The 26,399-nt window shown below is 47.2% G+C and overlaps 1 protein-coding gene across 2 annotated transcripts in view; it reads left to right on the top strand.

The window, feature by feature from the left end:
* dock1 (dedicator of cytokinesis 1) overlaps positions 1-26,399 on the top strand; it is a 250,829-nt gene that overhangs the window by 28,361 nt on the left and 196,069 nt on the right. The window contains exons 7-19 of one of the 2 annotated variants that reach the window (XM_036532118.1): positions 68-203; positions 1,142-1,299; positions 1,706-1,787; positions 2,620-2,755; positions 4,275-4,347; positions 6,376-6,455; positions 8,990-9,115; positions 9,619-9,743; positions 13,862-13,960; positions 14,734-14,806; positions 17,912-18,015; positions 18,624-18,807; positions 24,456-24,553. In XM_036532118.1, coding sequence (XP_036388011.1) covers positions 68-203; positions 1,142-1,299; positions 1,706-1,787; positions 2,620-2,755; positions 4,275-4,347; positions 6,376-6,455; positions 8,990-9,115; positions 9,619-9,743; positions 13,862-13,960; positions 14,734-14,806; positions 17,912-18,015; positions 18,624-18,807; positions 24,456-24,553 — 1,474 coding nt within the window. Of the gene's footprint in view, positions 1-67; positions 204-1,141; positions 1,300-1,705; positions 1,788-2,619; positions 2,756-4,274; positions 4,348-6,315; positions 6,456-8,989; positions 9,116-9,618; positions 9,744-13,861; positions 13,961-14,733; positions 14,807-17,911; positions 18,016-18,623; positions 18,808-24,455; positions 24,554-26,399 lie in introns of both variants that reach the window. The other variant, XM_036532109.1, reaches the window with a different exon arrangement.

Below are 26,399 nucleotides of genomic sequence, written 5' to 3'. Positions count from 1 at the left end.
GTGTCGCTGTACCCCCGCTGCGGAACTCTCCAGCCAAACCACTCACCTCCCAGTCCTCCCCCCGCAGATACCTGGACTTGGACTTGGTGGTGAGGGACAAGGACGGGAACATCCTGGACCCGGACCAGACCAGCACCATCAGCCTCTTCCGAGCCCACGAAGCCGCCTCAAAACAGATCGAGGACAGGATCCAGGAGGAGAAGGTGACTCCCGAGGATGGGGGCTGGGGAGGCGTGAACGAGCTTAACCCGGGTGCCAAATGACTGAAAGTCAAATATCGGGCAGAGCTGGGGTATTTTTAATCCTGTGAGCAGAGAGCGCATGGCACAGTGAGAAAGGGTCCCCCCCCCCTTCTACTGCAGGCTGGGGGTTGTGAATTATGCAGAAGGTGTCAGAGGAGGGAGAATGCCTCGAGGTGCGCTGTCTCTCTCACATCGAATGTGTGGGACTCCCTGGAACAGAAGGAGCTCCCCCCTGTCAACACACCCTACCCCCCCTCCCCCTGAACTCATCAGGAGGCGAGGTCCAGAGGAGTCCATACAGTGCTCAATGAGAGAGGTTTCTCTTAATTTGGGAAGGAGTGGGGGGGGCAGAGGCAGGTGGTGTTTCTCGCACTGATAGAAGTAGCAGAAGGGTTCATGCTCAGCTACAACTTTTATTTGAAAGCTCTGCTTCATATACTGACTACCTATAATAAAAACTACATAAAAATAGTCAAAGCATTTTCCAGTGTAGCTATTTGTGACATCACAGTATAGGGGTACTTCATACATATGCCACACATTGCTGATAGCTGCCGAGGAGAGCTGATAATTGATTTGTCATAACCTTATTGATAAAAGCTGTAGAACATATTTGTAGGGAATTCACCAGTAATAGGGGTTCTGTTAACATTTAGTGGAGTGTAGAAAGGTAAATGACTCGTTCCGTGGGTGAAAACCAGCATGCTCTTTGGGTTTGTAGCTGGGTGATGCATTGATCCTTACAAGGTTAGCATCCAGAAGGGTTAGGGGTTAACGTTTCTGAGTCTCTGCAGTGTTTTCCATCTCTCCGGCCCAGTGGGCATACTGTGTTGTTCTGTGGGTTTGTTGTTTGGTCTGGGGCAATATCGAGTACCACGTTTCTGTTTTTTTCCCGACAGTCCCAGAAGCAAAATATCGATCTGACCAGACAAGCCAAGTTCGCCTCCACGCCCTCCTTTGCCCTGTTCGTCACCCTAAAGAACGTGGTTTGTAAAATTGGCGAGGACGCCGAGGTCCTCATGTCCCTCTACGATCCTGTGGAGTCCAAGTTCATCAGGTATGTCCACCGCTCTGCCCCCTTTTGGGGGCGTGGCTACAGTAACCAGCCTCATTGGCATTGGTGGGTAGGGGTGGGCTTTCAGATTTTTTCCTGATTACTGCTCAAGTAAAACTCCAGAAAAGCTGGAATTAGTTTGGCTCCGGTTCAGCTATGCATTGTCGGTCTCTGGATTGTTTGTAAAGATATGTTTGCTATACATTTGTTTCCAGCTTCCAGCTGGTCCAGGGATATTAATACCACAAACTTGAACGGCTTATCACCTGGGCTTATCTCAACACAATTGTGATATTGGGAACGGTTTCAAGCTTGCTTTAATAAATCATTTATCAGTGCAGTGCACTACTTTGCAACACTCCAGTACTAACATTTTCTTTCTTTTTTGTCTCTTCATTTTTTTGGCCAGTGAGAATTACCTGGTGCGATGGTCCAGCTCGGGGTTGGTGAAGGACATAGATCAGCTCCACAACCTCCGATCAGTATTCACTGTGAGTGTTTTGCAGCTCTGGCGGCCCTCCGCCGGAAACGAGATTCAGCCCCGACGTGCAAACGCTGAGCTTTGTTTCTGAGGCTCTGAAAGGATCGATGCTTCACCCATACTTCACCTCTCTCTTGCTTGCTTCCGAGAAAAGCAGGAGGGAAGTGTTTGTGGGGTTGTATCGGTGTGTCACAGGAGTGACACGCAAGTGCTCTGTGCATCTGGTCAAGCATTTTCGTGGGTTTGCTGTCCTCCCAGAACAACTCTGAGTGGCCTTTCAGGTCTTTAGTGGCTCGGTTATTCTGAACTGTCTCTTAATTTTAAAGGTTGGGGTTCCTGAGGTCTGTCTGTTAGTACTTAGATAGAAGTTATGTAGTTAAGTAAACTTGGTTAGTAGTTTGCCTAAGGCCAGGCCTATGTAATGGCCACCAAAGATGCCTCTGAGAAATGGCTTATGCACGAGTAACAGAATGCAGGGCTGCTTGACGGACCTCTAAAAAGGAAACGAACCGGTGCTTAAGAGCTAAGGTGAGAATTGAAACAATTTGTGAAGAAAACGCTGCCTTAACAAAAGCTTATTCTTCCTGAAAAAGTCCAATCAATTTGGCGGGTTCTCCACCTTGCAGCGGCTCCATAGCCGAATGAACAGCTCTGTACAGACAGATCCGTTCTCAGGATTAATGTCTGTTTTGGCCTATTGAAAGGGAAAGCACGACCGCATCCATCGATGAACTTCAACCACCCACCTCGATCCAAAAACCTCCAGTGAGAGTGCAGCTGTAATTAACACCGACGGAGGCAGTAACCTACCGCTGCGATCACATCTGCCTTTTTTTCCCTAGGATTTGGGAAGTGAGGATCTTAAGAGAGAGAAAATCAGCTTCGTTTGTCAGATCGTGAGGGTGGGACGCATGGAGCTGCGGGACAATAACACAAAAAAACTGACCTCAGGTCTGCGGAGGCCGTTCGGAGTAGCAGGTAAATTCACGAGTTGCTCCTTTTCCGTCTCTCTCAGGTTTGGCTTCTCCACCGACGCAAAGCCAGACACTGAGATATTCAGCCAGTACTGATGTTGTTATATAATACTTTTCTCCCTTGTTTACATATTTGTTACATATTCATGTATGCCCAGGAACCAAATCAAACCAATGTCACATGGACTACTAATTACGAGAGGCTTATCTCATGACTGTATTTAAGCCTCATTTTTATATATCATGACTTTCATTTCAGTAGCATTTAGCAGATATCTCTACATGTATTACTTTCTTTTTAATCATTTAAACAATGCAGTTAATTCAAATGTGACCAGTTGCCCCCTGGAGTGGGTAATATGCTGAAGTTTGCAAGAAGTTTCGTGTAAGTAAATGTTGAAAATGATCAAAAAAAGCTGACTTCTGCACAAACAGCAGAACACTAAAGCCAGATAGTAATCCAGAGGAGAGGGTAACCTCAGAACAGAAAGGGTTTAAGGAGCTCAGCCATCTTTTCCTTTCAACATGGAAGAAACACCGTGATGAATAAAAGTTGAAAACACATCCGAAATATTCAGAGGGATGCTGGAGACGGAAGCTCTCCTAATTGGCTGTCATTAGTTTTGGGGCTGAACTTTGTGTGTTTCTCCATCGATCCGACCGCGCTCCCTGTCGCTGTGACACTCCCCGGTTGAATGGTATGTTTGTCTCCGGGCTTCCTGCCTGGTTGAATACGTAAATCTGGATGGAAATCAAAGGGGTTTCAAGCTCAAGTTGAAAGAAGAATCAGAGGCTGATTCGTCCCTGTGGAGCGGACTTGCCTGCTCCATAGTAAACTAATTAGGTTGGCCGCTTGCCCAGTTTTGCCAACAGGGAAAATGTTGTCCAAAGGCTCGTCCTGGTAGCCAGCTCCCTGGTCCATGATTCTTGCTTATGAAGATAATTTAAGATGCAATAAGTGCAGTAGCAGTCAGGTGGGGGTGGTTTTTTGGGGGGTGGGGTTATCTGGGGTTATCTGCAGCATGCCGCTCTTATCATTGACCCACTCGATTACAGCTGGGACATGGATGGCACACTTATCTCTTAAGTGTACATGCAGAGGGAACCTCATCCGGAGAGGGAGAGGACAGGGGGAAGTGCACCTGTTGGCCTCAACATCAAACGGGTGGTTTTGAAGTTGGCGTTCTTCATCCACTCCAAAGGTGCCCATGTGGGTCAGGCTGCCAAAACATGAAAGCTGGATCCGCCTCACCTTTAATGCACACTACACTGTGGGTCTCCTCTCCCCCTGCACTGTCCGCCGCATTCCTGCTCCTTTCAGACTGGATCTCGCGTTTTCTCTGTTTTAACGAGCGGAGTAAGGGCTGTAGGGGGATGAGGAAATCAGAAGCAGACTTTCTTGATGTGCCATAGCAGGGGGCATGTCAAGAGCTTTAGGGCATGACAACAGCTTTGGGTTGGGTTTGATCGGCTGCCGTGACAGCACTCACTGAAGTGTGACCGTCTTTCTCTCCCCCTTCCAGTGATGGACGTCACTGACATCATCACGGGCAAAATGGACGACGAGGACAAGCAGCACTTCATCCCGTTTCAGCCGTAAGTACAACAGCAGTTAAACCAGGACCTTTACGATCAGGCATGGTTTGCTCCCGATGACAGAACACAGTAAGGAACCTGAGCCCATCACTTTCTCACTTAGTGCTTGTTCTGGATTTTAAAATTCATGTTTATTTAAATCTTTTGAACTTTAAATCGATCTTTACACAGTGTTACTTTTGCAGAGGGTTGAAGCCCTGGCTTAAACATGATCAAACCCAGTTTGTCAAAATTCCAAACAGACTTAATTAAAACGATTAGATAGTTGTTAGTGTAAAGTTCAAAGGGTAGTATGGGAGGGCTAGCATGTTTTGTACAATGCATGCATGCGTATGTTTTTGGACTGCTTTTGGAAATACCGCATGACGTGTGTGCATTAGTGAGCAGGTCAGTCAGCAACTTAAGCTGTATGCATTAATGATGAGAGGGTCTCGCACCCGTATCAGAGGAAAATTTGAAGTGCGAAGGCAGGGCATGTTTTTTGGCCTCACGTGGCCGACGTTGGTGGATTTATTTCCTGAAAAATGCCACAAGTTGCACCAAGATGTGCTGGGTCATTTGCTGCTCGACAGGATGAAGCCCAGGAAGTTACTGTTTTCAGCAAAGGAAGTTTTCAGTAATTACATAATTGATGAAACTGACGGTGCTGCGGGCATGCTAATGATTTGTTTTCGCTTGGAAATGCCTGGCAGATATGAAATGCAATCCTGATATGTGCACTGATTTTTTTTGGCTTGCAGCAGTTTTTGCCATTGACTGTTTTGTCTGCGCTAGCCTCATTTTAAGATTGGTACGATAGCGTCCCCTTGTCCGGTCTAGTTATCATGCAGACGGGATGCCACAAACTGTAATTGCATCTAGTCTGCCGATGTTATTATCATCTAATGAGTCAGTCCGGTTATTTTATATCTGCACCGGCCCAAAAAATCCAAAAATATTATGAACGGTCCAATAAATGTAATGCATTCTGTGTGGCTTTATACAAAAAAATTCGATTAAAATCGTCTTTGAAATTATTATTTTTTTTCCCCCCGGTTCAGTTTTTCTGCAAGTTAAGCATTAACCAAAGCAGATGTGAACAATCTTACGTAAGCTTGTTTTGTATATAAGCTTGGAGTACAGCTCGACGGTACCTTTTGTTGTTTGTTTCAATCATTCATATTTAATGTTTTCGATGTGAAGAAGCGTCATCGCTCCGGGGCCTGACAGCGTGAGTTGGAGTACCGCGTGTACTCCGGTGTTTTCCTGCGAGTTTACGCCAACGCAGGCCTCCCCGCACATGTCAGGTTCCCGCACGTCTCTGACTCCCTCGCAGTCACGGCCGAAGCTTTCCAGACTACATCTGTTGCTTAAGTTCGCCCCCGCCATGCTTCAGATGGTGACTCTGGCAGGCCGGCGGAGCGTTTGCAACCACGGAAAAATTGGCTGAGTCTTCCTTGCTTTGGTGCCGATTGCTGTGGGGGCGCACGCTGTCTGCGAGGCCTCACGCTTCTGTTTATTAAGCAGTGCACCTATTAAACCTGTCCCGGGGGGGGGGGGGGGGCTTTCACCTAGAGGCAAAAGGAAAGGGAGTTGGGTCTGCAAGCCTGTTTCACAGTTTAACAAGAGCTTGGTGAATGGGAGGGCACTGTTTCTTTTGCTTTGTTGGCTTCCAAGGGCGGCGCGGCATCATTTTCCTAAACAACGATCTCTTCTGTGTGTGTCTCTCGTTTACCCATCCTGCCTAACTGTCGGCTAACAACGGCTTTCCGTCACGCGTTATTTGCGTCACTGTTTTTGGTGTGTGTGTTTGTTTTTTTTTCCCTCCGCCCTTGTCGCCCATTCCTCACGGCCATGACCCTCTGGTTTTCTGTGCCCCCCCACCCCTTCTCTCTTCCTCCTCCTCCACCTCCTCCTACTCTTCCTTTTCTCCTTCCTCTTCCTCCCCCCCTCCCTTCTGCGGTGTCACCTCTCACGTGCGTGCTCCAGGCTAGCGTTGGGTGAGGCCATCCACCACAAGCAGCTGAACATCTCCCGTTTCTCACCCAGGGTGGCAGGAGAGAACGACTTCCTGCAGACAGTCATCAACAAAGTCATCGCCGCCAAGGAAGTCAATCACAAGGGCCAAGGTACTGAGAAGGGTGTGGCTCTAGCTCTGCGGCAGGGGGTCCCCCTTACTGGTGGCACTCTTCCTGCTCTCCCTGAGCAGCTACTCTTCTTTGTTATCACTTTTTCCTCCCCTAGCTGAAATCAGTAAATGCAGTGGCCATTGCCAGATGGTGGACGCCATTTTGGTTTTCAAACTCTTGCGAAAGGGAGCCATTTGTGTTATGTAGGTGAAATTGTAACGTATGAAACGTTCAGAACTGTGTCCAGCTTAAATGAATGATGTTACTGTATTTCTTACATCTTGTAGGCCTGCTTTCTCTTTGTCTTTGCTTTGTAGTTTTGTGTCATCAACTAGAAATCAAATGACTTGGCCTTCAAAGTGAACCATACTCATTTAATTTACTTTTTTTCCACCCTTCGGCATTCTGGAACATTTTGAAAGATTTTAACAATGCTTCTTCAATATCTAGCAAGCCACTTAGGATCAGTAGAGCAGGAGTATAAGTGTTCTGCTGCATTAATGTTAAATTAGAGTTAGGAGTCACCAAAGTCTGAAATGCTGCAGAGAACAATCTGAATGATAAAGGAATCAACTTGTGACCCTTAGACAGATAGATGGATGGATGCATGGTTGGATGGATGAATTGTTGGCTGGATGGAGAGATATTAATAGACCGAAGTACTATACGTGTTAGAGAAGCAGTTATATTTAAAAAAGTCATAATCCTGAAATGTGCACTTTGTAGTCTTATGCGCTTAAACAAGTAGGCGTACCACAGCGGATACCTGTCTGCTAGTCTGTGCGAGCCCTAATATTTGACAGAAAGCCAGGTTTCAGTGTTCAGAACAATGGGTGCGTATTTGGCTTCCGTGATGCAGGCGTCTGTCCGTTGCACTGCCGGGCCATGCCTGCATGCCGGAAACGCTTGTTAGCAACGCCATCCATGAGAGGGAATCTCGCTCAGTAATTATGTGTCGTGAGAGCTGGAGTGCCTCTGTTTTGAGGTTCCAATTACCCCCCCCTACGCGAGAGCGCTAATGTGAAGAGGAAGGAGCTGCTCGGGCTGGGTGAGGATGAGTGGATCATAGACACAGAGGGGGAGACACAGAGGGGGAGACACAGGGAGAAAGAGAGGGAGAGAGAGAGAGGAAGAGAGAAAGAGTAGAAGGGAGAGAGAGGAAGAGAGCAGGAGAGAGAGAGAGAGAGAGAGAGAGAGAGAGAGGGAGTGAACAAGAGCAATGGAGGGAGACCAGAAGAGAGACCATGATAGAGAAAGACAGAAAAGGAGATACTGCCAGATGAGGGAGAGAGAGGGAGAGATATAGGGGGGCAAGAGAGACAGATAGAGAAAGAGAGATAGAGAGGCAGAATGTGAGAGAAAGACAGAGAGAGAGAGAGCAGGAGGAGAGAGAGACAATGCATGAGGAGGTGTGTGTTTACCCCTTTCTCCATACCCTGCACTCCTCCAGGTCTCTTTAAACCACCTTGGGTGGTTTTATAAAAAAAGAGCTCAAGAAATGTGTTTTCTTGGACATACCAAGCATTACAGAGTCTTCCTTCTGAGGGCCATCGGCTTGGTGCCCCATTGCCGCGCCTGCCTCAACTTTTTCTCTGGGGTCCATTTTCTTGATTACTCATAATCGCTCATTTCCCTCATACTTATTTTCTCAACACAGACTTTCAACTTCCAACAGAAATACAAACAGAACAAGGAAAACTTGCTAATTTGGGCAGAAATGTATCTTAATTTTTAATTTCAGACTGAAATGAATGATATTAAAGTGAATCGTATGTCTTATTAGGCTAATTTCATGTAGAATTTTGTGTGGGTGACTACCAAGGAATGGAAGCATTTTGCACTGTAAATGATTATTGTAGTGAAAACTTATGATAAATTGGATACTCTAATGACATATCCAGCTCAGGGACAGCCACAGGACCTCCAGCTGGTGGGGAGGAATGGAAAGACGTTGAGAATTTCCCTCTTAGCTGGTTTGGTTTGAAAACAACTGCTTTTCAGTCTCAGTAGTGGGCTTTCCCATTTAGCTGTTGCTGTACTTTTTCCATATATCAAACAGAACTTGAGCATAACTGAATACCACGTACGTTCAAATCAGGAGTTTGATTAAACAAAATGGGTTACCTTTACTCAGTGAGATAGTGAGTGTTAACTAATTGCTACAAGTAATTAGTGAGTAGTAATTACTAGTTCGCAAGCTCCTGCAGTTTGACCACACTTCCAGTCGAAAGAAACAGATGGTACTGCTGAATACATGTGTGCTACAACATTTTCATCCTCCAACTAGTTTTCAGTAAAAAAGATGAAGTTTACATCTTCTCTTACCGAACAGCTTTGTGCTGTCGCCTTCGGACAGGAGAGAGGTCTAATAGCTTGAGATTGATGGTGAGATTTTAAACAGCAGGTGAAAATGCTTAGTATGATCAATTTTTGTGTGGATGTTTTTGTGGGTCAAGTGTGACGAGTATCTAACGAGGGCTTTCAGGGTCCCCTGGTCATGGTGGATGGTGACATCGTCCTTTTCAAACTCTCAGGCCTCTGGGTGACTTTAAAACTGCTTCCTGGGGACATCCATCAGATCAGGAAAGACTTCCCTCACCTGGTGGACCGCTCCACGGCAGTGGCCCGCAAAATGGGCTTCCCCGAAATCATCATGCCAGGTGAGCCTCTCACCGTGACCGCAAGCCTTTTCTGTCTGTTTGCATGGAAATTGTTTTAGGGAAGAAGTTCCCTGTGAGTAGGAAAGAGATCAGAGATTAGAACGCTTGGCAAATAACAAAAAATGAAGAAAAGCATAAGAGCGTAAGAACACACCATAAAGAAACGGGTAATTCATCTGTTGTGTTCGTTTTGAACATGGATGAATGCAGATTTTGTTTATTTACAGAGTTTCAGTCAGATTGAAAAAAGTTAGGTTTGGTTACCTGGTTGCTTTATCTGTGCAGCCATAGAATAGTTGAAAGTCAAATGAAATTGAATCATGCATGCCTGTTAAAAAGTGAAATGTCTGCTGTGAGCTGATTACTTGACCCACGTTTTGCATTTCAGCTGTTCTAAATTGCTTGTGTGGGTTTCTCTTTACCTTGACTATGGAAATATCACAGTAGAATGACCCTTAAATTAAAAGCAAGACCTAACCCAGCTGGTTTTGCATTCCTCTCAGGTGACGTGCGGAATGACATATACGTCACCCTAGTCCAGGGCGAGTTTGACAAAGGCAGCAAGACCACCCCCAAGAATGTGGAAGTCACCATGTCCGTCTACGATGAGGATGGCAAGAAACTGGAGGTATGTTAGTCCGGGCCTTTTGTCCGGATCCTGTTCTCCCTTGTGCCTGTTTCCATACATTTCATAACATTACATTACATAGGTTAGGTTTTATTAACATGTTATCCATTTATACAGCTGGATATTTACTGAGGCAATTGTGGGTTAAGTACCTTGCCCAAGGGTACAACGGCAGTGCCCCAGCTGGGAATCGAACCAGCAACATTTCGGTTATGAGCGCTGCTCCTTACCGCTATGCCACACTGCCGCCCTGCCTGTCTGTCACAGGCGTGCAGCGCTAAAGCGGGCCTTGTTGAGGTGGGGATCCGTGCCGTGATTGGAGGCTGGGGGAAGGAAGCGCCGTGTCGCAGCCTGATTGTGATTGATCCGCTCACTGATTATCAGACCAGGGGTCAGCCATTCCGCCCAGTTTAGAGGAGAGAGTTGTAACTGCCTTCCATGTCGGCATGATTAGAATTGCTGTCTCGCCCCCTTGTTTGTTTTTTTTTTTTTTTCTTTTATCCTCCCCAATCTATCAGGTTCTTCAGAAAGTGCTTAAAGAGAGAAGCTTTCCACCGAAAAAGCTTACTCCTTTGTGACGTTCTGTCTGTACACGCCTTAATCTGAATCGGCACCGGCACGAGAGCTTGGTAGTAGTGCGGCTTGACGGCGAGGGGGGTGGAATTTGCAGCTTGAAGGATGGCGATCTGGGGAGGGACGCTCCTGTCGTGCGCTTAATGAAGTTGCTCCATCTGACTGTAGTCGATAGGTGTCCGGCTGCATAAGCGCACGCTATGTAAAATGTGATACATGCAAGTCGGCTGTCGGCTAAGAGAATGGATGATGAGAAGAAGCCCATTGTTCTGGAGATGACACCCCACCCTCCCCAACCCCCCATCCTTGGCTGTGATCATGAGGTTTTTTTTTTTCCTGCTCAGATGGTGGTGCAAGTCTGTGATCTGCGAGTCTGTGATCTGATTGTGTCTGGGATCGCGCCCAGCTCACAGTGCCATCAGACTCAGCTGTTTCAATTACACACTTTGTCACAGGCCGGGACAAAAGCTTCATTTGTCGCCTGTAATTTTTCGCTGCTGTATGCTTCAGGTTTTGGAGGGGATCCTAGATGTACGGCATAAATGAAGATGCGACACGGTGGATGGTGATCAGTTTGTGCTTTGGTTGTTAAGGGTGTGTTCCTGTAAAATTCAGCAATCTTGAAGAGTCAAATTTATCAAATTGCTTGTCACTCATCATCCAGACTGCCCAAATTCAATCCAGTCCTTATTGTCCTTAACAGGTGTTTTTTTCTTTGTAATAAACTTGGCAGTCACTGTAATAAATGAAAATATTGTGTGAGAGTGAGGAAAATAAGTTCTTACTCAAAATTAAGGACAAAGTGCCATTGTGGTTATAAGATTGACGTTGTGAAATGTAGATGTTTGGAATTTATTTATTCTCCCAAGATCAGGGTCTTATTTGTTGTTTAAAAAGGTAAGAAATAGAAAACCGATGTGTTGTGGACTTGTCCAGCCAATGCAGTGGTGGCCTTTGGCCCACATAAACGCAAGATCATTTTTCACACCCTCAGGACACACAGACAGCACAGATCCTCTCCTACGGCTGAGGACTCAGGTCTCCAGCACTGCAGACAGAGATGCCTGCTACTGCTTGATGTCAGGGGCAGACTACGTTAGTAGCTTTTTATGAAAAACCACCCCCGTGCAAATGTCTGTTTCAGCAGAACCAAACAGGTTTGTGATTAGGGCTGGGCAATATAGCCATCGCACATCACCAGTTTTCTGAGGCCATCCGAAATGGTTCCGGGGGAAACACGCCACTCGTATCTATTCAATGTTGATATCACAGCAACAACACTATGCTTCTTCAATGTGGTAGATGGAAACACATGGCTACAAATAGGGCTGTACTGAAAAATTCGAAGCGTTGAAGCTTCGTCCATTGAATTGGCGTTCGATTGTGAAATTAAGCATTCGATTATTAGGATGGGTCCTCAGTTACAGTTTTAAGCTACTGTAATACAAGAAATTTAGATGTTAAAGTGACCAACTTTTTACTTTCATTTAACATAAACAATTTTGTCAAAAAACTGTGGGGCGCCAAGTGTAACAGAGCTTTTTTCATAGCCAGAATGCCTTCTATGCTATGCAATGCATAAATTCATTACAAAACCATGTAACATCGTAACGCATTTTGTCCACAAAATTTTGTGATTTTGTAGACGAAAGTAATTCTGTCCACGTAATAGATGTCCTAGGCCAGCATTTATGCTGTTGTGGCACGGAATGCAGAATGCGCTATACTATCATCATTCTGTACCATCGAGTGTTCATTTTGTCCACTTAACTGTTTTGCTATATTACTGAAAGTATGATGTGCACGAAAGGGATTTAGCACAACATACTCCGTTACAGAAGGCATTCCGTCCACAAAAGCAAAGGCGGCTTGAACTTTCGTAGACATCAGTGTTTTGCTTCAGTACAAAATTAATTATGTTCATAGGCAATGTCACTGAAGGTATGATGTGCACGGAAGGGCTTTGGTCCAATACATTCTGTGAGTCAGCAGTTTACGGAATGAATTGTGTCATGAAATCGCACAGGAATAATTCCGTACACTAAAGCAAATGCTGGTTGAACTTTTGTAGACAGAACTGTTTGTTACATTCATTTGGTCACTTGCACACTGCCGAAACAGGCCAAAACGATGACGTCACGTCTCAGACATTCGAAGCTTTGTTTGAAAAAGGTTGGCTGAAATTCAAATGGCAAAAAATGGCATTCAATACAGCCCTAGCTACAAAGATAAAGAGTGAAAACATATGCTATAATGTTTTTCAAAGCTAATAGGTAAGATAACCGACATATAGATACAAGTGATATTTTTCTGCCCCGGAAGCATTTCACTGAACTTTGGAGGTGTGCTCCCGCATCAGGTATGACTAAAGGGAAAAAATACGGGAAGAAACCTAACGGCACATACTGGGGATAGCTGTTATTGTGCTAAAAATAGCTATTCGATATATCGTGATGGCTATATCGCCCAGCCCTAAGTGTGATTAGATGAAAGAAGGCAATGAGGAAGCAGAGCCTCTGTTTCAGTGCTCCCGGTGATGTCTGGCGGCAGAACAGACGCCGATATTGCATATGAGAACACCCTCCACCCCCTCCGCTGTCTGATCGAAGAAGGGCAGGGGCGGGAGCAGAGAGGAGAGCGTACTGTCAACATGACAAACGGCCATGCGCTTCGCACACTGCGCGCTTTTGCCCGGAGCCATGGTCCAGCCGAAATGCCCCCCACCCACACCCTGTCTCCGATTGACTCACCTGCCACAAATCGTCCCCCCAAAAAACGCTGCACTCCTCCACAGCCGCTCCTGGCTACGCTGGTGCCCAGGACGTCCTCCTTGTTATTTCTCATAATTGCAACGTGTCAGAAGCCGTTAGCACCTGAGTGTGACGGTGTGGCTAAAAGGAAGGAGCCACAGGGGGGAGGGGTGTGTGTGGCATGGCGGGAGATGAGGGGAGGGGGAGGGGGAGGCGGGGGCGGCTTGATTGATTGATTGAGAGCCACGCAGGCGTGTCAGCCCCCTTGGGAGGCCATGCGGTTTTACACAGAGGTCCCCGACCCCCCGCCAGGGGGGGATCCGCGGGGGAGAAGCTAATTGCTTGTTTGGGCTGCAGGACCCGACGGGGTCCTCTGTGCTGACCCGCGGACGCTGTTGGACAGGAGGTGAGACGGGGCCCTTTTCCTTAAATTTTTAATTCCTTCATCTCTCTCTAATTTCAAAATGCCATGTGGTGATTGATGGCGGACGGAACGATGCTCACGGATTAGTGATCTTTAACTGGAGAGGCGCGTCATTAGGTCCCCGCTGAGCCCCCCCAGAGACACTTGAGAAATGACCGATGATCAGTTCAGCCAGTGGGTTCAGTTCCTGCTCATGTCACGTTGAGTTATATTTTGGATTGTTGAACCTCCGTGTGTATGAAGTGCTCATAATCCGGTGTGACACGCAGCCTCACACGGTGGATTTAAAGTATGCGCAAAGCTAATCAGTCCTCTGAGATGGGTAATCCAAAGAGTGTTTTATAAACTGTTATCTCTTCTCTTTTCTCCAGAATGTGATTTTCCCTGGTGCAGGAGATGAAGGTATCTTGGAGTACAAATCAGTGATCTACTATCAAGTCAAACAGCCTCGTTGGTTTGAAACCATCAAGGTGAGCACCCCTCCCACTTCCAAGCGGTGTCTGCATGCCGCTGTTTACAAGAGTGAGAGCACTGAATCTCCTCACTTTAATCAACACGGCTCATGAGATATTTGCTACAGGCAGCTGTTAATATTGCTGACCGCTTGGGCTGTTTCATGTCAGCTCACGGCAGTGCATTGGGAATCAGTGGATGTTCAGGGCTGCACTTAGGCAGAATAAATGGAAGACGTCCAGAATTTATAAGATTTTATAGAGCTGGAATGATGGTCTGCCAGGCTCAAACCTGGTTATGTTTGCACACGGACTGCGATGAGGGAGTTGCAGGCAAGCCAGAGTTCAGCTTAGACCTGCACCTGGAAATGACTAATAATGTCTGTTACCCAACAGAGGCAACCACTCATACATTTTATTCAGCGAACGAAAAGCAGAATTATCTCACTTATTTTCCTTTCCCTCTCAATGCTTGGGTGAGCTGGCAGTGGAGGCCCTGTAATTATCCACCTGCTAATGATTGTCTTCTTTAATAAGATGCTAGCTTGTAGGGCAGAAAGATCCTGGGGTTCTCGTTGGCTGTCACAGTTTTGCGTGTGTGGCTGTGTCCCTGTCGGCCCCTGTCTGTCCCTGTCGGCCCCTGTCGGCCTCTGTCGGCCTCTGTCAGTCTCCGTCTGTCTGTCCCTGTCCGTTTGCGTCTGCATCTGCCTGCCTGCATGTGTGTATGTGTGTGTGTCTTCAGTGTCGGTGAGGCCCGGTCTAGCTCACTCCTGCTCTTTCTCCCGTCCCAGGTGGCCATTCCCATTGAGGACGTCAACCGCAGCCACCTGCGCTTTACCTTCCGCCACAGGTCGTCCCAAGACTGTGAGTAAAACTGCACCCACTTAGTAGTAGCATCGGGCAGAACGCCACCTGCAGCGTTCCGATGAATCGTATCTGTCATAACAAAAGCTTGCAAGTCATCCGAGAGAGGAAGATGCATCTTCTGAAATGAAACAAAGAAGCGAAACATGATTTACACTTCTCAGCCTGTCGCTTTATACTGAGAAACAGAGCTTCCCTCCGTAAAGTGGCTATAAGTCAGCAGAGGCTCAGAGATTCGTGCTGGGCCGGAGAGAGCACGGAGGCCTGGCTGGGGAAGGATGATTCACGGGGTGAGGATCGAGTCTGACTGCCGGTGGCGGTGTGTGCGGTGTGTTTGTTACCGCGGCGAGGGCAGGGAACCCCGCGCTGGCGTGGTGCGCGCTCCATCTGCCCACCACATGGCGCTGCGGCATAGCCAGGAAGAGCGCAGGCGGGAGCTGTGGGATGGCGCGTGCAAAACAATCAATTAGCGCAGACGGCGGGGGCGGATGGACGCGACATCAGTGAAAATGACTGTGTCGAAAGATGGCCCTCCATGCGCCGGCAGGACCGGTGTAGAGCTTGCCGGCTGCCTTGTGTCGGCTTTAGCCTTCTAGCTGGAGATGGGTCAGTGGCATCAACTCATCAGGCTTTTTTTTTTCTGCCATAACGTCTCTCATGTTTCAGAGTCGGTGGACCAGTATGGATCTCTCCGGGTGCTGGGGATCGGCATTAAACTGCTAGCTGCTAGCCTTGTTAATGCCTTGTGACCTTTATTCTTTTTAACGGCTGGGGATGGTGTTGCTGTTAACCCACCTGAAGCGTTAACATGTCAGGTTTGGTTTCCCTCTTTCCGCAGATTGCGGAAGTTGTATCAGATCTGTAGTGATCTTAAATGCTCCTCAAGCATACCATAGCCTCTGCTACCAGTTAGAGCTTGCTTGCCCATCTTTTCCACCTCTTTTTCTCGGGCTGTGACAAAGAGCACAATGCTACGTTTGCAGTACAAGAGTCTGTTGTCGGAGAGAGGGCTGAATAGCCTGGACTTTCAGAGGTGAGAGGTTTTGCTTCAAAGTGAACTGTGTGCCTCTGTCTTCCTTTCCCAGTTATAGGCTCTAAGAAGAGCAAAACTGATTCATGCTTAACGGTGTTGTGAAAAGCCGGGCTCGGCTAGTGCTGGTGCTCTGGTATTTACATCCTCAGTGATTGGAAAGGAAAGGTAAATGGGAATAATTAGGGGGTCTGTAATCCCGATGAATTATGTTTGTGTCCTCCTTCGAGTCGAGTAATCAAACCCATTCCTTCTGGAGCGGTAAGCAGATACAGCAGATAAAAGCCTGGGTATGGGCGCCTCCTCCCGGCTGGTCTTTCCCCCGCCGAGTCCGTCTCTGAATATCGCCAACTGGTGCTGAACTTTGGGGAGTGAGGTGTCGCCCCATCTGGTGCATAGTAAAACTGCTCATTTTCATTATTTATTTATCACATCTATGCTCAACCCATCCATATCGTAGCAGCGTAGCGTGTTACAGTATTACATGAAACATTATTACATTACATTATTACATTATTGTCATTTAGCAGACACTCTTGTGCCAAGTGACTTATGAAGTGCATCTGCGAAAGTTGGGGAATTTTTATGCTCTATGGCAAAGGGAGGGCTTGCACCTTTCTGCCCTCCTCGGTCTTTCTTCTGTGTCTTTCCCAACCCCCCCAAAACCCAAGGAATGTTGGAGTCAGGTTTTGACCATTGATATTTGCTGCCATACCTCTGTAAGGGGGTGGCAAGCACTTGAACTATAAAGAAACCTGCATAAAAGATGGCAGCATCCCTATTCCAGGGTGTGAGTGTGTGGGACGCCTGAACACAGTCGGCTCTAATGGACCAGTCAGCCTTTGCAGCTGCGGAGGGGAGTGGGGGGATTCACAGGACTCCGAAAATGCTCTCGACCTAAACGCCAGAGTTCCGCCTTCGTCCTGTCTCTCACCTCTTCCTTCGCCCATGAGCAGGACAGTTATTCACTGCCAGCTTCAGGCGGTGCGCTGGCGGTGGGGATTTATGCGTGCGGATGGCGTGAGATGCCCAGATGAATCGCATCCCCGTGCGCGTAAATTCCGGCTTGTTGATCTGTGCGTGTGATGCATGCGCCTGCGTCTGGCTCGGTGGGTTGGCGGGCCGAGCCCGTAACTCAGCGGCCCGCTTGTTCTGCTCCCTGACGACTGCATCCTGGGGTAGGGGTGTGCGTGTGTGCGCGCGTGCGCATGAGTGTGCATGTGTGTGTGCATGTGTGTATGTGCATGTGCGCACATGCATTTCTCTCTCCTTGTGCGCCTCCATCAGACCTGCCATTTTACCCAACTATATTATTCCAACAGCGCAGTTGCCCCAGTCCCTTGAGCACAAAAAAGCCTTTTAATTTAGATTTGATCTGATTTGGATTTGGGTTTGGAATTGCGTGCTCCCAGTGAGCTGGACTATAGCATTTGTCGCCTGACAAAGGCGCTGTCGGTTTTGATTTGGCGTCCGCGTAAGTGCGGGTAGATCGGTCAGGAGCAATCCCGATGGAACGCTGCCGTTATTCTGAAGTCTTCCCCAGAGCGAGCCGGCTTTCCTTGGCGTCACACACTGGGGAAGCCGGGAGGAAAGCACTGTCCTAGGACGGCCCATGCTGAACTCATTGGCAGCAGCAGTGCTGTGAGAGGCAGTCTCCAGCCTCTCCAGGAATCCCGGCTCCTCCCAAGACAAGCATCATTGGTAGGGAGCATTACCCAGGGTGCCAGTGCTCCCTACAAATGAGGGACAATAACAAAAAAAAAGGTGACTCCGTGTGGCAATACGTGGCCTGCGTTTCTAGTAGTGTGTTTTGGCCCTCCCCGGCGGCTTTAGCGCTCTGCCCTTTTGCCTCAGAGCGGCTTGTTTGTCGAGCTGCAGCACACCCCCGTGGTCTTGTTCGCGAGGCCGAAGTGTTGAAGCCGACATGTGAGAGTTGTGCTGTAATTGCGGGCCGCGGCCTCCCAGCGCTCCCGGTCTGTGACACGCCGGGTGAGAGACGCTGATGGGGTGTGCCGCGGATTCTGACAGCGGCCATCTGTTTGTCTCCCTCCCCCACCCCCCCACCCCCCTTACAGCCAAAGACAAATCGGAGAAAATATTCGCCCTGTCGTTCGTGAAGCTGATGAGGTACGATGGAACGACGCTGAGGGACGGAGAGCACGATCTCATTGTGTACAAGGTAATATCCACAGTCCCTACCTCAGCCCGCTGCGGTTCTCCGTGCTGCACTGTGAACATGAGCGAAATGAGAATGAGAGTGAGCCGAGCCCGAAAAGCCCCCGCACTAAACGCTCTGTGCACACTGCTGATTGGATACCGCTCTGCCTGGCCACTGTACTTCTGGTTATTCCCCCTGAATCCGCACTGCAATCAAGTAAAATTTCTACAGCCTTTGATGCCATGTTACAATGGTTAAAGAGGAACTAGTTATCAAAGGGATACTAGAAGCTGTGAGGTTCTAGTTTGCATGCATGTGTGTGTTTGCATATGCATTGTAATACTGTTATTATTATTATTTAACAATACCAATACTAATAGTAATACTACTACTACCACTAACAATAAATGCTAATTTTTATGTGGTCGATCATGAAAGCATTGCAAACTGTTTGAGCTGGTAACGTGCATAGGTTTTTTGCAGATATTTATGCATGCTGTAATTTTCATAGTATTTTCTTAAACAGCCTGGCTGTAATGTATCATTGTGGATCCTGTAGAATCCATCTTGTTGGTAGATTTTAACGGGCATCCACACTGGACCCCCCCATCTCCCTGAAATGTTCACAGGCAGAAGCCAAGAAATTAGAGGACTCCTCCCACTACCTGAACCTGCCGGCCACCAAGCTGGAGCTGGAGGAGAAGGGCTACTCCACCACAGGGAAGAGCACCCAGAACCTGGCCAGCTGCACCATCAGCAAGGACTCCTTCCAGATCTCCACGCTGGTGTGCTCTACCAAGCTCACCCAGAATGGTACGCCCTCTTCCCCCCCATAATCAGCTAGTTACAGGCTGTTGCACCAAAGGGAGAAGAGCTTTTCCACCTTCCATTTCACATGTCAGGCTTTATTTCCCAGGGTTGAAAATGCAGTGCTTATTAGGCCAAGGAAATCCCATTTTTGTTGCTGCGGGTTGCCAGATAAAGGCGTTCGACCCCCTTGCACCCCCACGTATTTAGAGGCACTTAAAACTCCCGGGTCTCTGCACCGCTGGGGTGACCCCGTGCACCCTGTTCATTTCCGGTGTTGGAAAGCTTGCGGCACCGGGGTAAAAAAGCGAGGGAAGTGAAAGAGCTGTGCTCTGGAAAAAAGGGAGGGATTACTCTTTTCCCACATCCAGCGATAACATGGAGTGTGACCCCACGAGATGGGGTGCCGCGGCTAACCCGCATTTCACCTCTTATCAGGTGCCCTGGAAACTCCAACCATGCAACCCCCCCCTTTGTCCATGTCGGGACTTAGCGAGAGTGAATTACCAACCTGAAAGAAGTACTTTCAGTTGAGAAATGAATGGAAATGACAGGGTCTTTCTGTTTCTTTTCGTGTGTTTGATTGCTCGAGCTCCGCTGACAGCATGTCACCCGGTCCCTACAACAGGAACTAAAGAGGGGGGGGGTGGCAATATGGAGAACAGCTGTCTGGGTGGGGGGGCAAACGTCATATCGGGTGAAAGCGCTTTCGCTGAACCTTGACATCAACTAAATTAAGAAGTTAATTGTATTACTGACCCGAGGCTTTCATCGGCTCACAAAAGCAAAAAAAAAAAAAAAAAAAATGCACCCTGAAAGAATAGTATTTAATTTCTTGATTCACAGTGACACAGAAAAGATGATTTTTGAATGGTTGAGTGGAACAACACAAATGGTCTTTGGGAAGCGTGGAAAGGAATCAATATTCCTGTAGGTAAGAGCGCATTACAGTCCGGTCACATACTGTATGCGGCGTGCAGAAGCCTCTTTCTCGGATTGCTCTGAGAGGGAGCCGCTGTGAAAGCCGGGGTCTTGAATTCACAGACCTGCTTCAGCCACCATGCCTTTCCTTTCCCATGGCACTGGACAGCTTTGAAAGGATCAGCGTTAAGTTTGTTTATTCCAAAGTCTGGGGAGTTCATAGTGGAATTAAGCAATAGGAAATAACCCCCCCTCCCAAATCTCTAATTTGTCATAAATCACCTTGGGGAGATAAACTCTACATCCAATAGTCTCTGGTACATTAAATCTGCAGTAAAAAAAAAAAAAAAAAGAATAAAAAAAGGCCCACTAAAGCAGCTATTAGCAGAAATGGGAAGTACAGGTATCACTGTTCACAAGTAGATCTGCAAATAATTCATCCCACTTCCACCTTAGGAGGAGCAGGAGATCCCAAAAAGTGTTTACCTCACAGACTGCGGCGATGGTGAGATGGAGGAATTCTTCACCTAGTCACCGCATACTAAGACAGCCGAGTTTGATTTCGGTGCTGCAAACTGTTAGCACTAGTGCTGATATCAGTGCTTCTCTGACCCCCGGTATTGCGCGTTCATGTTGTCTGTGTTTGCAGGTACAGGGTTTCATTAATATGTATTTCTCACTGTTGCTGTTGCGTCTTTGTCTTCAAAGAGACACACCGCGGCACGGTGAAAAGCCCCTGTAATGAGGTCACTGAGGATTGCCGACCCGGCCTTGCCCGCTATCTGCCCCGTGGAAGTTTAACATCACGCGCATGCATGGCCTCTCTGAGGAAGCTGGTTCTTGTCTTGTAAACCCACGCTCCCTTCCTCCTCACAGAGAACCTAATCGCATACTGAGTCTGTGAACCTTTACATGTTTCAGTCAGCCTGCGTTACTGCTGGGGGTTTTCCCACTGTAATTTTTTTTTTTTTAGTCTATGGCAGAATGACTTATCGTCTGCTTGCCAAATTAATTAGGCCAGGTGATGCTGTCGATGTTAGGTTACATGTGCAACGTAGGCCTTTGGCTATTGGTGCAAAAGGCAGCTTGTGAGAGGAGGATCTGTGGAAAGACGGGGAGAGGGGGGGAAGAGGGGAGAATGATCTGGGGGCTTTTGCCGTTTGACGTGGGTGAGGGATGCTGATGGTGTTTGCGTTTTCCAGAAACCCTTGCAAGGCCCGGGCCCGTGAGCGCGTAAAGCATTGATATTTACACTGCACTTTGTGATGGTAATTTGTGAGCTGACAGTTGGCTGTCAGGGACTCGGCCCGTCTCATCACTACATAAAACTTTGATTAAACAGAAGGGGACTCTCATGCACCGCCAGATCTCCTGGAAAGATTTGATTTCTTTTAATAAAGACTGGCAGGACACATCCATCTCTGATGACATGAGACTCCCTGGCTTTTTATTAGGGCGCGGGAAAAACGGCCTCTTAAAGTGAGACTTTTTCCTTGCCGCACATAATCACCCTGTTCTGGTTCATGTGTGTGCTGTGTTCCCATGACGACAAGCTCTGACAGCCTTCCCCTCTCCCTGACTGTGCGTTTTACACAGTCCGTCAAAACCCTGTGTTCACAGTATTACTTTGGGCCACGTCTCCAAGGTAATGGATATGTTGGAAAAACTTCTGCCATTGGTCCAAATATGAACATTGAGTCCACAATTCCTTCACACAAAATAAACTGCACCTTTTATTAAGCTGATTGATGCCGCACACGTGCACGGTGATGATGGGCAACTTAAACAGTGTGTGTGTGTGTGTGTGTGTGTGTGTATAAATATTTGCTTCTCTGTATGTATATACATCTTGTTGTGTGTGTGTGTGTATGTGTGTGTATGTGTGTGTGTGTGTGTGTGTGTGTGTGTGTGTGTTTGTTTGTTTGCAGGTGCACGTTCACATAATTAACATTTAGACAGTTACTGTAATGTTATGTAAATGTACTCACCTTGGCATTTAGCCTGTCAGGCCATTTTGGAACATGAGCTCCATGAGAAAGGTGGGGGGGAGTGGAGGGAAATCAGTCATTTGAAAAAAATTAACTTTGCGCCATTCCGGGATCAAGGGCGGCTTTGGCGGAGACGTTTAATCACGACCCAAGGCAGCGCCATTTCACGGGGCAAGCCTGGCGGGAAGTGATGGGGGAGCAGGGCTCCTACACACCAGGTGATTGAAGTGGGGGACCCAGACGAGGCAGCTCAGGTCTCCATACCTCCTGCGCCACCCTCCTGGCCCCTTCTTCAAGATGTGCTGTATGTGTGCTTATCCCCACCCCTTCCCTCAGCGCACTCTGCCTTTGGTGCTAACCTGTCTTCTCCCGCCTCCAGTCAGCATGACTCTCATTTGACTAAATACCGGAGGAGGACTTACAGGGGAACGAGGCAAGGAGGAGATGGCTTTGACTTCCTTGAACCAGTTCTGGGCTGTGCAGACTAGCCTACGGAGCACTCTGAAGTCCTCGCCTAATCCACGTAGCACGAGATGGATTGCGGGGCTAAATTAGTTGAACATTGATTTAAACGTTCATTTGGTTTCATCGGGCCTGTTTTTCTTAAAAGTCGGATGTGGGCAGATGCAATTTGCTGACCCCCAGGGTCACTTGTGTACGCCTGCTGCCAGTCTTTAAGTGCTCTCGCTGATCCCTGACTGCATCATCGTACCTGGAGAAAAAAGGGGGCCACGTCAGGATAACGACAGGGAAATGAAGATGGCTGATGCTAAGTGGAGGACTCTTTCCTCTAAAGAGGGGGAGAGAGAAAGGGAGACGAGTAGGGAGTGAGAGAGCGAGGGAGAGAGAGAGAGGGGTAGAGAGAAAGAGAGAGAGTGGAGAAGGGAGTGTGAGAGAAAGAGAAAGAAAGGGAGTGAGGTAGAGGAAGATATGAGGGGAGAAAAAGATGGCAAAAGAGACAGAGGAGGAGGAGAGAGAGGTAGACAGGAAGGGGAGTATTAAAGAGTTAAAGAAAACAAGAAAGAGCAGGAGGGAAAGAGGAAGATGGGGAGAGAGACAGAGATTGTGAGCCCTGCTGCCTGACTCCAGATCTTTTTAGTATCCACAGAAACAGGATGAAATAGGAGAACAGGGGCCCTGTGCCTGTGTTTCCCCTAGGGAAAGAGGACCTCCCCTTCTCTGTGTGCCCAGGGGACAGTCTCCTCCTCCTGTCCCATTGCTCCCCCTCTGATGGTTTATTATTTATTTAGCTTTGATTTCATTTGTCTTGCCAGGGCTGAGGTAAAGGTTTAAAAAATCCCAGGCCGTTTTAGATAAGGGCTGGTGACTGAACTTTGATGGTGTGTCAGAGCCGCAGAAGATGGGCATCCATCATACTGACTGGATTGTTTATTATCTCTGTGAGAAACAGGGAGCCGAAGTGGGAAGTGTATATATACAATATTTTGTGTGTTGTGTGTGTGCGTGTGTATGTGCATATGTGTGGGATTTTGTGTATGTTAGTGTGGGTGTGTGTGTCTGTCTGTACATGCACACATGCATTGTGTGTGTGATTGTGTCTGTGTGTTTGTGGATGTATGCATATGTGTGCAGTTCTGTGTGCAGTTCTATGTGAAGATGAGTGTATGTGTTGACATATATGCATATGAGTGTGTGGTTGTGTGTATACATATATGTGTGTGTGCGTGTGTCCGTGTACGTGCGAGTGTGTGTGTGTGTGTGTGTGTGTGTGTGTGTGTGTGCGCGTGCGCGTGTGTGTGTGTGTGTGTGTGTGTGTGCGTGCGTGTGTGTGTGCGTGCGCGTGTGTGCACGTGCGTGTACGTGTGAGTGAGTGTCTGTGATTGTAAAACGGCCCAAAGAGAGAATGCGACAGACCATCCTCTGCAGCTCATCCCTGACCCGTTTTCATTCACTGAGAGCTGTTTACAGAGCAAAACTAAACAGGGTGTCTTCCGCCAAACGTGTTTGCTTTCCGCCAGAATAAAACCATCGGGGATACAGGGCACAGTCCATCCTTGCTCAGTGAAGATGGTGGTAGGAGCAGTGTTGTGCTTTGAATAAATCAGTGCCTGCTCTTCCTCTCCCTGGGGGGCACCGTTTGAGTACGTCTGGGGAACTATGTTTCTTTCCCAATATAGATTTGATTGATGCACTGCAGTCTATTACATGAAGTGACTTCATAAATTATGGGAATCTTTTTATTTTTTTTCGGAGGGTAGCCACGCTAACTTAATGTAATTTAAGATTATATATCATGGGTCACGGTGCAGATACCAGTTGTTATAAATTGTCTGATGTGACTGCTAATGGCGAAATGCTAACCAACCATGACCATGCTGGAAAAGCTGTGCTTGGAGTTCCTGGTTTATGTTCCTGGTTCATCTACAGGTGAATCTGTGATCACAGAGAGATCAGTTTTTAAACCTCCCTGCTCCCTTTTTGCTCTTTCTCTCTCTCTCTCTCTCTCTCTCTCTCTCTCACACACACACACACACACACACACACACACGTGCACATACACACAGTCAGAATTTTGAAGTTTTCTAGCATCAGCATCATTAGGAGAAAAAATATGATGTGGAGAACAATCCAAAGATGATTTGGTAACCTCATCGGTCTCATTTGGTGCGGTTGCAGTGCTTCTGCCGTGAAGAGAGATGGTCTCATGCTAACTCTGCAATCTCCCTGTGTTTTCCCCCTTGTCTCATGTGACCCGGACTGATCCGGTCTGGTCCGGTCCTGCAGTGGACCTTCTGGGTTTGCTGAAGTGGCGTTCCAACACTAGCCTGCTGCAGCAGAACCTGAGGCAGCTGATGAAGGTGGATGGAGGCGAGGTGGTCAAGGTGAGAGTCCTTTGTCCCCCAACATCAACCAGCCAACCAGCTTCTCTTCTCTGCGTTCATCCACAAGAAAAGCCTGACCGTGATTGGGCAGGAGCTCCAAACTGATGGAAACTTGGCTGTTTGTTTAGAATTCATTCTTACCTGACATCTAGTTTCTATTTCTAAAAAAGGTAATGGAGCTGGAATGGCCATAGATTTACCTGTCACCTTTCTGTGATTTCAGGTCTTGTACTGAACAGATTTTCTTTGACTTTGGTACTTATCAACAATCTGTCTGTAATCTGTGAGGAACTCTATTTCTAGCGTAGAAGCTTAGTCCGTATTTTAAAAGAATGAGAGCTCAATTTGGCAAGCCCCCTGGCTAGAAAAAATGAAAGGGACTTACTGATGTAGTTGGGGGGGTTTGCAGTGGCCGTCATCGCCAAGTGATTGATTTCTGTTTCGTCTGAGTTTCCTTTCTGATCAATTATTCCAAACAAAGTAGTGTCTCAAGATTTTTTTCCCCAGTCTGAACTCTTGCTGAAGGAATCTAATGATGTTTGCAGTTTTAGGGATCTGGGGACGTGACATAAATACTGATTTGGCCTCAGTTCTAAAGCACAAATCACAAACATCACAGTATCTGTATTTGTGTTGTGGTCTGAGGGGAGGACAGACTTTCTTTTTGGTTGTACTTTTTGTGACAGTTTTCCTTGACTATTTATTAAATCCAAACCTTCAAGAATCCTAGTAGATTCTGTGCTACATCGGGTACGGGTCAGTCATAGCTACTGCCTGATGTATCCTTTACCTGCGGAAACTTGAACTGGCGAATGCAGCTGAATATGTTCCAAATACAAGCAGTGTGAATGGTAAAAAAAAGAGTGGTGAATAAATTGTCAGACTGTAACTAATGGGAGAGTAAGACATCATGATCCTCCTAGTGGATGGAGCTACCATGTTCTGTCTTTCACCAATCTGAACCAATCAAAATGCTTTTCTCCAGACAGCTCCAACAACTAGCAGAACTGTGAACGGTTTAGATCAGCTGAAATGCTCATATTTGCAAATAACTTCTATTTATATTCAATATATTTTGATACTGAGATGTGTACATATTTCAAAAATTAAATTAAAAGCCAGGAACATAGTATATTCATGTAACTACTTGTCTTTTAGTAGCTACATAAAAAGTAAGTGAATTATTAATGTGGCCCTGGGTGTTTAGAGAAATGGTTTGAAATGCTATGGGCCTCAGAGCTGGAGCACTAAGCTCATATTGCTGGCCATAGGCTGGGAGCTAGCCTCAGTCAGCTGTGTTGGAGTGGATGGTGGAATCAGTCATTTTTTTATCCCTGTGGACTTTGGTGGGGGGTGACTGCATTACCGGCCACTGACGCGTGTCCACCAGCTTCAGCGGTAGCTTCGAATTCAGAATCTTGGCACAAGCTTGGATTTAAGAAAGTTTAAGAAAAAAAATGAAACCATTTGAAAACTTTTCCCCTCCAATTAAAAATGTCACACATCACATCTTGATTAAAGAGGGGAAAAAAATTTGATTTATTTTCAGGCCCCTGAAATCTCAGATTCATTTTTCATATGCTTTTTAAAATGGCCATACTCTCCAGAGATTAATGAGTTGCTGCCTTCTGCATTGAACAGCTTACTGTATGGCTGTATGGGAAGGCGCAGCAGTGAGATGTTATGTAGAACAAAAGCTTTCCTTCTTTGCCTGGCTTGGATGTTGCAACAGGGCAGTGAATAATTCATAAGACTCTGTATGCTGTGTGTGTGTGTGTGCGTGTGCGTGTGCGTGTGCGTGTGCGTGTGTGTGTGTGTGTGTGTGTGTGTGTGTGTGAGGGGGGGG

This window comes from Megalops cyprinoides, chromosome 1 (assembly GCF_013368585.1).
Source record: "Megalops cyprinoides isolate fMegCyp1 chromosome 1, fMegCyp1.pri, whole genome shotgun sequence".
Classification (NCBI taxonomy): Eukaryota; Metazoa; Chordata; class Actinopteri; order Elopiformes; family Megalopidae; genus Megalops; species Megalops cyprinoides.
Note: the sequence above shows the minus strand (reverse complement) of the source record. Positions and strands in the feature narration are given on the sequence as shown.